Here is a 12,739-nt window from a genome sequence, read left to right as displayed (position 1 = left end):
CCTGCAGACAATCCCCCTGGCCTATTAAGTTTGTTTACAGACCTTGTTCCTTACAGGGTAAGAGCTGACTATGTATCACATTCACTCTTAAGAGTTCTGATAATTTTGAAATTCGCTATGCAGCAAAAAATAATTAAGTTTATCAGTTACTCACTGTAACACAAATGCTGAATAAATCACTCCAGACTCTATGGTTTCCAATTATAAGCATTTATTAACTCTTTAAAAATTTGCAAGGTGGTCCTACACAGATTCTGGCTGGGCCAGGCTTAGCTGGTCTAGGTTGGCATCAAATTTATCTCCTGAAGGGTAGCTAGCTTGTATAACACAACCTTACTGTGTCTGGCTGTTTGTTGGCTATCCAATGGTCCAGCAAAGGAGATTGGACCACATAGCTCTGATTTATCTTGCAGGCTAGGATGGGCTTGTTACAATGGGAGCTGGACAGGAGTAAAAAATAAATGTGTAAATATTCAAAACCTTCAAAGAGCATCTCAGTCAGTACACTATTTTTACTGCTTTATATTGGCCAAAACACACAAGTTGGTCCTCTAGATTGAATAAACTCAAGCTCTTGGTGGCAGAAACTAGTCACATGTTAGAGGTCACAAGTATATAGAATGTAAAAGTGTAGACAAACTGAAATAAGCTATTTTAAATAAGGTAAAAACCTGACTTGTTAAGGGGATACAAATTTCCAGTGTTGACAAGCATTAAGTTGTACTGAAACCATCCTAATTCCTATCTAAATTCATGAATGGACATTTACTTTATTCTTAATATCCTAAAGAGTCTGAGCTTCTCAATGATCTATTCAAGGGTTTATCAAGTATAATCTCAAAGTTCTTCTAACAAATCCAATCCCCTTTCACTTAGCTCTACTGATTTCAGTCTTTTCCTACTACTCTCCTTCTGCCTGAAGTTCAAGCTTATTTATTTTTCTATAAAAGTTCTCAGAAATGTCCGATCTTTTGATATTGCAACATAACACTGTCATCAGAAAATGTGTTGGGCAGCATTTACAGCCACCTTGGAACACGTGTGGCACATGGACCACAGGGTGGACATGCTTGCAAGTCCAGAGGCACCATAAAACACTATCCTGTAAGCACTGAATCGAACACAAGGTAAATTCCTCTACAGTCAGTGTGAAGCAACTAACCAAAATAAAACAGACAACTCAGAAGGTCAACAACTGGACTTTAATAATTTTGGCAATAGTGGTTTTTATTTCCCCAGATAGGCAAGTATAAAACACATAACAAAATGAAAACATTCTTTTTCCCCATAACTACTTTTTTTGTGTGTGGGGGGTATTGAGGGCTGAACCTAGGGCCTTGCACATGCTAGACAGGTGCTCCGATAAGCTGCATCCAGCCCTGTACATACTTAATACCTATGTTTAAATTTAACATGATATACATTTCCGAGCTTAGAAACCATCAAAGTAAAAAATTCTTGCAGTTTACCTTGAGACACATACATTTTTTATTCTGCTACTAGATATATTCTCTTGACATTTGATTCTGTATTCTTAACAGTATTTTGCCTTTTTAAAGAAATTACAAAAAGAAAAAAAAAGTACCCAGATTACCTATCATTTTTTTCTTAGGAGAAATTACAAAAGAAGTATCCAGATTACCTATTATTGTTTGAAGAGTACTTAGGAATAACAGTATCAAAGCAGCGACCAACTGCTGGTGTTACTCTTTATTTTTAGGATCTCTTTTTTGTAAATGACCTCTTCTATGTTCTGTTAAAAATGAATATAAGATAAACAATTATGTCCCGGTACTGGTGGGTTGAAATCCATTTAAACTCACAAATTCAAGTCAAGAGGATCCACTCTGAAGGAGAGCAACACTAACTAACATGAAACTGAGAAGCCAACTCTAGGAGATGAATTTTTAGTTTCCTTATTTCCTGTAGATGAAAAAAGATCCAACAGTTATGCAACATGCTTACCCCTGACAGTGCATCTTAAATACCAAGAAAGGTCACTACAAGAACCTGATTTCAGGTGCTCTGACTACATGTTATGGTGAGCAACCGAGGAGTATTACTGGCATTTTGGGTAAGTATTAGTTGTATGGGACTATCTCCAGCACTGCAGAATATTTTGTATTCCTGGCCCACTCACTAAAGCCCAGGTGTGTTCAAGTTCACTATGACAATCCTAAACATGCCATATGTTTCCAAATGCCTCTTGATGTGAATCATGGAAATAGATGATTTGAGATTACTATCTATTAACTTTATGACTTCCACAGAAAGCAACTGCCTCATGAGCTTCAGTAACAAGGACTGAAGAAACACACACACACAAAATAACTTATAAAGGTGATTTTTTTTTTTCTTCTCAAAATCATGGTGATTTGAAAGAATTAGATGCAAAAATGCAATACTTGTTTACCCCAAATGCACACATACATTTACAGGAAATGTTTTATCCTCTTTCTTTCTTAGAAAGGATCTTGCTATGTAGCTCAGGCTGGCTTGAACTTGTGATCCTCCTGTCTGTTTCCTAAGTTCCAGGATTCCAGGTGTGCACTACCAATGCCTGGTTATCAGCTTATCATCTTTAGTATAAAAATATGTTCATCCATTGCAGGAAGATAAATAACACATACAGGTTCGTGATAAATCTTCACACTGACGCTCCTGGAAACTGTTGCTGCCTTTGCTCCAAAACTTGTTGATTTAAAAGTTGTTGCTGCTTCTGTAAAAACTGCACAACTTCTGGACTTCTTAGTAATGACTTGAAGAGAGAAAAAGAAAAAATTATTCAATGCACTGCTCATTTTCTGTTTATTTTTGGAGATCAGGTCTCACACTATAGCCCAGACTAGCTTTGAACGCATGGCAATCCTCCTCCCAAGTGCTGGGACTGCAGGCATGTACCACTAAGTCCCTGGGCATGCTGGGAATATTATGCTTTTGAGACTAGGTTGTTTAATGTAATGGAATTACTCTAATGCATCCCTATACAAGATATAATATGCTTACAAAACACATGCCTGAATGGAATTCACTTTTGAAACTGATCTACTGACTGTAGTCAAACTAAAAACTCCTAATAAAATTTAACACCATACATCAAAATACTGACACCTAAAAACAAAGCTAAAGCCTGGTGTTACTGGTGATTCTGTGTGCAAAGAAAATGCCTTTTATATATCAGAAACACCTAAGGGCAAATGATCAAATATTGGCCCAGGATTATAGTAAGAAAAAATGGGGTCAGAAGTAAAAGTAAGAATTAAATGCCAGTTTGTAAATACAGATGAACTACTACTAGAATTTAAATTTCTCTCACTACCCTCAGTGTTCAGGAAGAAATAAAAAACTGTATGTGTTTGTAGATATTGCATATATAAAAACAATATTAGTCCATTTTCAAAATCTGAGAAAGGACTGTAACTCTTAACAATCAGTGCATTTTTTTGGTGCTTACTATTGTTTTGTGTTGTTTTTAATGTGTGTTAGCATGTGCGTATGTTTGTGGAGGCCAAAGGTCAACTTTAGGTGTCTTCCTCAGAATCTGTCCACTTTGTTTTTAGAGACAGGGTCTCTCACTGGCCTGGAACTTGTCAAGCATGCAAGGCTGGTTGGACCATGAGCTACAGGATCCCATTTCTACCTCCCCAGTGCTGGGATTACAAGTACATGCCATGATGCCCAGCTTTTTACAAGGGTGCTGGGATGGAACACAGGTCCTCATGCTTGAACAGCAAACACTTTACCAACTGAACTCTCTCCCTAGACCCTGTCCTCATTTTGAGTAGATTTACTTATTTTTAATGATGTGCAGTCTCTGTACGGGTTTGTGTGAGTGCACTGCTGCAGTAGCCCCAAGAGCACGTCTGAACTTCTGGGACTGGAAGTATAGGCAGTGGCTATGTGCTTCCTGATTTGGGTGCTGAGAACCAACCTGGGTCCTCTGGAACAGCAGTATGGGCTCGTAGCTATTGAGCCATCTCTCTAGCCCCCTGTACTTTCCATTTTTAAATATAGTTGTCATATAAATTTAACAGACTACTAGTTAGTGCTTTTACTATAATAAAATACTTCTATAAATTATTAATGAAAAAGCATTTTGACTTCAATAAGTTGAAAAGATAAAGTGGAAATTATTATTAAAACATTTATAAGAATTTTTGTTATATATTTTGTGTATTATGTTTAGTATATTTCTTTAAAATTAAAAAAATATTTTATGTGTATGAGTGTAATATCTACATGTAACTGCACCCATGTTGTCCAAAGCCTGTGAAGATCAGAAGAGGGTGTCGGATTCTCCTGGAACTAGAGTTATGGATGGTTGTTAGCTGCTGTGTGAGTGCTGGTAATCAAACCCAGGTCCTCTGCAAGAGCAGCCAATGCTCTTAACTGCTGAGCCATCTTTCTAGTCCTGTATATTTCTTATTTATTAAATACTTTGAATTTTTTTGTAAAGACTGTCCAATATCCTATTAATATCTAGCTGTTATGGAATGAATGTGCATTTAGGATTTTTAAAATATCTTACTATTATCATAAATACATTTATGGCAGTAATCGTGCTGAACTTTTTACATTTAGGATTTTTAAATGTGCTATCTTCACATTAAGTTTGATTTCTGAGTCAAAAGGGATGACCATTTTAAAAACTCCTTACACACATTGCCCAGTTACTTTCTAAAACCTTTACACCAACACAGGATGCCATCGACAGAATGGAATTTTACTTTTCATGAAATTTCCAATAGTACTACATATAATCTTTCATAAATTTTGCTTATTGTTTATTCTGTTATTTTGCTGATAAAGACAGAATACCTTTATCACCAAACAGTAATAGTTCTACTTTTTGTATGTTTATATATTTCATAATGGATTGAGGTCAAAGTGTTTCCTCATCAAATTATATGCACGCTTTTTGTGACAAAATAACAACCGTGTTAACTGGTCTTTTTTATATTTGTTGCACTTAAGTTTTCCTATGTTGCTTTACAGTTTAAGTTTTGTCACTGTCTTTGACTACAACATTCATTTTTCGTTTTATATTTCCAAGTTTGTAAATTTTTTTGTTATTCTTTTAAAACCTCATTGTAGATTTTAGAGATTAAGTCCAAATTCCATTTTTAAAACTTTCAGACTCCAAAAAATTTATTCTGATGTATATAGTGAGCACAGCATGAGCTAGACTCCTCCTCCTTCAAGTTACTGCCCAATTATCCCAATATTTAGTGAACAATCTCTCCGTTCCTGATTGACTTCTGATGATTTCTATCAACTTTATAACAGATATATCCCTATTAAATATTGGCTTAATTATATGTCAGTACCATTAAAGTGTTGTTCAATAAACCTTAGAATTCAGTAAAAGGAAAGTTTGTTTTAAACTCTCATCTTAGTCCAACATTATAAGACTCTAGTGTGCACCAGCAATGAGGCACAATTCAATTCTGAAGGCTAATGGACACTTTAAAAAATGTCAAACATCTAAAAATAGTTCCGCTGAAAACAATTTCCAGTAACAGTTTCACAACTACTTTACAAGAAAGTACATACCAGTCTTTTCTGATTTAACACTTGTTCTAAAAGAGTTGGTCTTGCAGGACGATCCCCAAAAGATCCTGTTCTTTGTTTGACAATGGAGAGTATGCTATCTGTACTTTCCTGGGATAAATGATAAGACACAAATGAGAAGAACAGTTAACACAGTAATAAAATCCACAACAGCAGGTGTCTCAGTAAAGCAATGGTTAGGGCTTTGATTTTCTTCCTTTTGCTCAGGTCCTGAGATACTTGAGGAAAGCCCTTTGCTAAGTCATAAGCGGGGTGCTGGCAAAAGGGAAAGCTACTTCCTTCAGGATTTCCAACCTGGGTTCTTCAGTCTCTTGCAGGGTCTCAACCTGATAGTGTATCAAAGGGAAGGGCAAAGAAGAAGTTACTTGTGAACTGTTTTCAATACTACAAAAGCCTGCCAAGTGAAACTCAATTCTCTTCACATAGATCTAAACCAAAACAGTCTGCTTACTTTTGGATGAAATAAATGATCTCAGGGATCTATCTATTGCTAATGACCTACAATGAATAAATTTTTGCCCATTTATAGCTGGGCGTAGTAGTGCATGCCTTTAATCCCCATCCTTGGGAGGCAGAGGCAGGCAGATCTCTCCAAGTTTAAGGCTAACTTGTTCTACAAATCAAGTTCCAGGCTAGCCAGGACTGCACAGTGAGACGCTGGCTCAAAAAAAAAAAAGGTTTTGCCCAATTCACACCCCAAAAGGAGAGAGGCAGCACACTACTGCTTAAAGAAGCAAATGACAAAGCTTTTAGAATTTGGGTATCAGGAGGCCATTCATAAACTGGCTGGAAAAGGATAGAAATCACAAGTACGAAATCACAATCACTGGTACAGATAAAATAAGCATTTTAAAATAATAACCTTACTCTAAGACATCAAAACTCAAACAAAACCAGCAGCACTCACTACTGAATATAAATCCCCAGTTACCTAAATACTTGAATATTCAATGCTTTTCCTCACATAACAATACTGCTGTAGTTGAAACCACAGAAAGACTGACCACATCTGAAAGGAAATTGGGAGGGGTTTTGTAGGGGAGTATCTAAGGCTTGACATGCTGAGCATGTACTCTGCTACTGTGCTATGCCTCCTTCATTCTTACTAAGCAAAACTGTAAGATCCTCATGAAGTCATTCCTTACATGAATTTAGTCTTGTTGATTTTCACTTGGGATATTATCTATGCTGTTTTACTTCTTTTATCTACTGGCTTTGGAGTGTCTGTTAAATATACCTCTTTTGTTCTTTTATTGTGAGTTTAGAAAACTTGTTATAAAAATATTCCACACATACATGTTTTAGCTTTCAAAATACTAACCCCCACCCCGCCGCCCCACGGCTCTAAGACCCACAGAGAGTGAAAGCAATTCCTTCCTCCCATTCCACCTTTCTTTAAGGACTGTTTGGTTTACATGCACAACACACAGAATGCTAGAACTGACTTGACACAGAGCACCCCAAGTTCTTACAACCCAAAGCACTGTGTAGATTTAGGATATTAATAGCACGAAAACCACAGAAGCATGTAGTGGAAATAATTTTAAGTCATCTAGCCTAGTTTTCTACAAATGTTAGAATTCTGTTTTCAGAGGCTGGAGAGAAGGCTCAGTGGTAAAGAACACTGATTATTTTTGTAGAAGGCCCGGGTTCGAATCCCAGCACCCACACAGCAGGTAACAACTGTCCATAACTCCAGTGTCCCAGGGCATCCGACAGCCTCTTTTGACCTCCGCAGGCACTGCACGACATGGGTGCACTTACCTACATGCAGGCAATACATGCATACACATAAAATTAAAAAATAGCTAAAAAAAAAAAAATTCCCTTTTCAAAGGGAATTTTTGCGGTAAGGAGCTTATCAAGTTTTAGGCATTGTATTTTGTTTTCAACAGCCCTGACACTTAGGTGGTTTTTACTGAGGTTGAGCTGAAATGCGTATCTATTGTGATTTTTATCTCATTTAAATAAATCTAAAGACACAGGAGGAAACATATAGTCAATATAGTTTTAAAAGACCACGTAAATTCAGGGTTGGGGATTTAGCTCAGTGGTAGAGCGCTTGCCTAGCAAGAGCAAGGCCCTGGGTTCCGTCCTCAGCTCTGGAGGGGGGGAAGTGTATGTAAAATTTGGTTTACAATGTTTCATTCATCTGCTGTTACTTCCACTTCACTGGGCCAGGCAATGTTTTCATTTTGGTATATTTTTCCTGTGTGTTGCATGCTATGTCAAATACAAATGATTAAAAAAAAAAAAAAAAACAAAAAAAAAAACCAGACCTGGATCATAATGGTTAGATTTTGATGACATAATCCAGGAGTTTCTTAATAGCCTTACTAGCTGTTCCTCTCTCCTGAAGATTGTGTTCCTGCCTACTAAGCTTCATCTACAACAGGGCCTAGGAACGAGCCTCTTAGCAACAAAGGACAATATATATTAAAAATAAATCCCCCCTGCACAAAATATGATGCTTGGTCAACAGGGTGAAAAAACTGAGAATGAAAACTCCCAGAAAGACACAGAACCTTAAACTGAAACTTCTGCAAGGCTGATTAACTGATCTGAACTTCAATGGCTGTGGAGAAGCTGGAAAGTTGCAGGCCACAGCCCTAATTACAATTTATCTTGGGCTATCTTTAGCTTTCATAAAAGCTAATTCTTTGCCCATCTCTTTGACCCAACATCCTTGTGACTATCAGATGAAACCTTTTGGCATGTAGTAACAGACCACTAGTTTACACTAGCCAAAAGGCTAAGAATGGACAGCATCAGATTTCCCTGCTTTATTTTCTTCTTAAATATTTATTATCTTTATTTTATGTGTATGAGTGTATTGCCTGAATGTAAGTGCATACTTGGCCCATGGAGGTCACAAGAGGGCCTCAGATTCCCTGGAACTGGAGTTACAGATGTTGCTAGCCACCATGTGAGTGCTGGGAATCAAACCTGGGTCCTCTGCAAGAGCAGCCAGTGCTCTTAACCACTGAGCCATCTAACCCCATCCCTGATCTGTTTTAATTCCCCCACCTGATGTTTCCACCACTGTATCTGAAAAGTGTCTTGATTTATTACTTTATTCTGTTACTATAAAACTGTTACTACTACATTGGAATATGGTATTTGGGGAAACCTGAATCTGTATTCCTGGGTCACTGTCAAATTTGGCTCCATAACAAACCTGGGTCACTGTCAAATATGGCTCCAGAATAAACCATCTCTTAGGTTTGAGGTGAGAGTGAGCCTCTGTGTTGACAATGCAATATATGCATTTACTTTATCTACTCGTATCTGTTGACACATACCTAGGTTGACTCCGTAACTTGTCTACTGTGCAAAGTGCCATGACAAATATGCAGGTATCTCTTTTGAAAATACCTTCAAGACCCCTACACTCCTACCACCTACTGTTCTATAATGACCTCCTAGTTGATCTATAGGTCTTTCAACTTTAACTCATCCACCACAACAGCAACCCCTAGAAATCTTCATTTAAAGACTCCAAATTCAAATCTTGTAGCTGGGCATTTAATACTATACAAATACTAACTTCAGTTTTTTCCAGGTTTTTTATTCATGGATTTTCCACACCAGCTAGAATAGTTCCTTTGCTATCTTCTCAAAGGTGTCTTCTGGTTTCCCACTTTCTTTTTATTTTTATTTTTTTTTACTAAGATGGGCTTCTCCTTCTTCTTACCTACCAGAATTCTAGGGAAGTAGTATAGTAGGGGAGCAGTGGTATAGAATCATCCTGCTTATGGTAGGCCAGGATTCTAACCATCTTGATTTTTGACTGATTTCATCTAGACTTAGGTTACCTGTAACACACAGTTATAAAGCAGGATGAGCACAATTACTAACCTGTGATGCCTGTACAAAACATTTTGCTTTTTAACCTTTTTTTGGGGGAGGGGCGGCTTGGGGCTCTTGCTGTGAAGCTCAAGCTGGCCTGGAACTTGCTAGCTAGCCCAGGCTGGCCATAAACTCATGATTCTTCTATCTCAACCTCCCAGGTGCTGAGATTACAGGTACATGTCAGGTCTTTCTGAACTATTTTTATTTTATTTGCATGTGAATGTGTGGTGTTATGTGTGTGACTGCGGCTCAAGTGTGTATGGACATATGTTCAAGGGACTGTGGAGACCAGAGGCTGACACTTATTCACCTTACATAGAGGCAGGTCTCTCATTTGAATCGAGGCCTCACCCAGCTGGCTAGTGTAGTTAAACAGCATGCTCCAGTGATCCTCCCTCTTGGCCTCCTCGAGGTAGGCTGCTATGCCCACCTGAAACTTATTTTATGTGTGTGCTGGGGAAATCACCTCTAGTATGCTCTAGTGGCAAGCACTTTACCCTCCCCAGCCCCTTGATGCATTTTGTAAATGAATGTGGTCCACCTGTTGATAAGGATTATACTTGTGTGACTGTCCTTAGTATACTTATGTTTATGCTTGTAAAACATGCATGCTGTTATTGCCTTATTCTGTAAAGTGACCTATGAAGTGTTCTTTTGTATTTTTACGTTTACCAAATCTCCTTTAAAAAATGTAAATGTCTTGTGAACATTTAAAAATTATTTTTTTCCCACAGTTGTATTTTGGGGATTTTGATCTTTCAGGATTTTAACATTTTGGAGTGTGGCCTAAACCTAAACATATTAACACTAAATAGGATACAAGTTTGGGACGAAAAGTCACTACACTAGCCATTATAAATTAAGCAGGTTGAAGATCGGAGATTTTGGAGATATTTTGGATATTCCAGGAGACACCATTCATTTGTAAACATTATTTTTGGATCACTGCTAACAAAATTAGATTTTTTTTCTTTTGGCACCGAGAAATTATAGCTTTTTGTAATGGGGGGGAAAGCAAATCCAGTGATCTAGCAGCTTATGAGGCAAGCTTAGGGACTTTTAGTACTTACTGGGCCCTGTGTGAACACTTAATCCAGAATGTCCTATATTCACAGAACCACTAAGAATCAGGCATTATTTCAGGGCCAATTGACAAGGAAGCTGAAAATCAAGAGACGTTAATATGCTCAGGTCCAGAGAGTCAGCAAGTGATGGAGTGGGGCTCCGCAGTCAGAACCCCAAATTCACAGCACTGGCTTTCAAATCCATCCGAAAGGGCTCTGAAAGTTACACCTCCTTAGACACCCAACTTCTCCACTTCAGGGTAGTAAGAAAAAGGTAGCACAGGGTAGTTACTGAACAGGGGCACTGAAGAGTACTGTCCCCCGTGTTATGTTCTACGAACAGGGATTTACCAGTTCAGGGACGCAGGGAGTAGGAAGAACGGGAACAGGGTACTGAAAACAGTATTGACAACAGGGAGGATGACCTCCTAAGTACCACTCTCACCTGGGTTCAAGGTCTCACTACCTCAGCACAGGATGGAGCGGACAAGGGTTTGCTGCACAGGTTAGCAGCCGCTCTGCCCAGCCCATCCCCCTGGGGAGCAGGGGTGCAGGAGTTGGGGTTCCCCCGTGGCCGGGCCTCGGAGCATACCTCCAGCTTGACGCTCCCGGGGCCGGCGGCGGAGGCGGAGGCGCCAGAACTGAGGGCCTGGTCGCTCTTCTTTTTCTTGTACTTGTCCTTGTACATCTTGTTGCGGTGCTTCTTGCACATCCAGGGCTTCCGCTGCTTGGCCACCTGGCTGCTGGTCTCGCGGCAGCCCTCGTAGGTGCAGGTCTTGGCGCCCCGCCTGCGCGCCTGCGCGCCGCCCTCCGCCTCGTCCTCCAAGTCCTCGGGGCTGGCCGCGCTATCGCCGCCGCCCGGGGGGTCCGACGTGTCTAGCAGGTCCGCGTCGTCGTCTCCCGCCTCCTCCTCGGCGTCCGCGGCTTCACTGCCCGTGGCCCGGCCTCCTCTCGGCCCGCTCGGAGCCGCGGCCTCGTCCTGGCCCGCGCACGGCCGCATCACCAGTACCGTCAGCGGCTTCGGGGCCTCAGGCCCCGAGCCCTCCACAGCCTGCGCCTCCGTGCCGCCGCCCGCCCGGGGTCCGAACCCCGGCTCACCGCGCCTAGGTGTCCTAGGAGTCCAAGAACGCCGCAGGCCGACAGCTGGAACCGCCACGGCCGCAGCCACCGCGCGTGCGCCGGCGGGCTCACAGAGGAGGGCTGAGCGGCACGACTGCGCATGTGCGGCCCCGCCCCCGCTGGGTCCGTGGCAGGAGACTCCGACGCTGTCGTACAAGGTCTTTTTATTTTGCCGGAACCACCGTTCTACCTAAACATTTCAAAGTACTTTTCCACTAGAATTCCACTATGCTAATTAAGAATGTTCCAGAGACCCGATGACGGGGAGTTTGAGACCTTAGGATGCTATTATATAATGATAACGATAATGGTAATGATAATGGCCTCAGACTGGCTGATACGGGAGATGTGCAGGTGTTGGTGGTGTAACTTGACCCTGCTCTTTCACAGTCAGGTCTTTTCACCGTCTGGCTAGGGAAAGGGGCCTGTTTGAACACACTGGACTGGAGGATGAGCCAGCCCCTGGCCAAGCTGTTTATGTGTAGAGAGAGATGATTCTATTGACGAAGTTTTCCTGGGAACAAGCTTACTTGAATTTCAGTACTTGCCCTTTGCTCTGTTCCTTAATTCATGGCAGGTGGTATGGCTCTGGTTTGTAATCCCAGCCTAGGGAAGTGGAGGCAGAAGGATCAGGGGCTCAAGGCCCTCCTCAGGTACATAGAGAGTTTGAGGCCAACCTGGGCTACATGAGACCCTCTTAAAAAACAAACCATATCTAAACAAAACAAAACCCCCAAACAAGACAAAGCAAACAACATAAAAACAAATAATGAAAATATGAGAGGAGCATCAAATGACAAATGCTAAAAATAGTGCTTAGCCATATGTGATGGTGTACGCCTTTAATCCCAACCTTCAGGAGGATGAGGAAGGAGGAGCTCAGTAAACGTTAGTTTGAGGCCAGCCTGGGCTACATGAGTACCTGTCTCTAAAAACAACCCAACCAAGAAAATAAACAATGATCAATAAAACACCCCTTTACTCTCAGCCAAACTGTCTCCTGGGATGCCTCTGCTAGTGTTGTATAAAGTTGTCATAACATGGGGTCTTCTTTTACACGCTGAAACAAAGCTTGGCTCCAGAGCTGATGGTGAAGTCATCCTCGAAGGCTTCCAGTTCACTTTCCTGAAGTA

At 40.6% G+C, this 12,739-nt stretch overlaps 1 protein-coding gene across 1 annotated transcript; it reads right to left on the bottom strand.

Annotated features, from left to right (window-relative positions):
* Positions 1-1,183: 1,183 nt before the first annotated feature.
* On the bottom strand, positions 1,184-11,796 carry Rfxap (regulatory factor X associated protein; the record flags this gene model as incomplete). The annotated part of the gene is made up of 3 exons (XM_008855959.2): positions 1,184-2,758; positions 5,554-5,661; positions 11,080-11,796. Coding segments are annotated over 3 exons (936 nt in total), but the record flags the coding sequence as incomplete, so codon positions are not given.
* Between the last annotated feature and the right edge of the window lie 943 nt (positions 11,797-12,739).

This window comes from Nannospalax galili, unplaced genomic scaffold, assembly GCF_000622305.1.
Source record: "Nannospalax galili isolate Female #2095 unplaced genomic scaffold, S.galili_v1.0 scaffold146, whole genome shotgun sequence".
NCBI classification, from domain to species: domain Eukaryota; kingdom Metazoa; phylum Chordata; class Mammalia; order Rodentia; family Spalacidae; genus Nannospalax; species Nannospalax galili.
The sequence above is the reverse complement of the archived record's forward strand: the minus strand, read 5'-3'. Positions and strand labels throughout refer to the sequence as shown.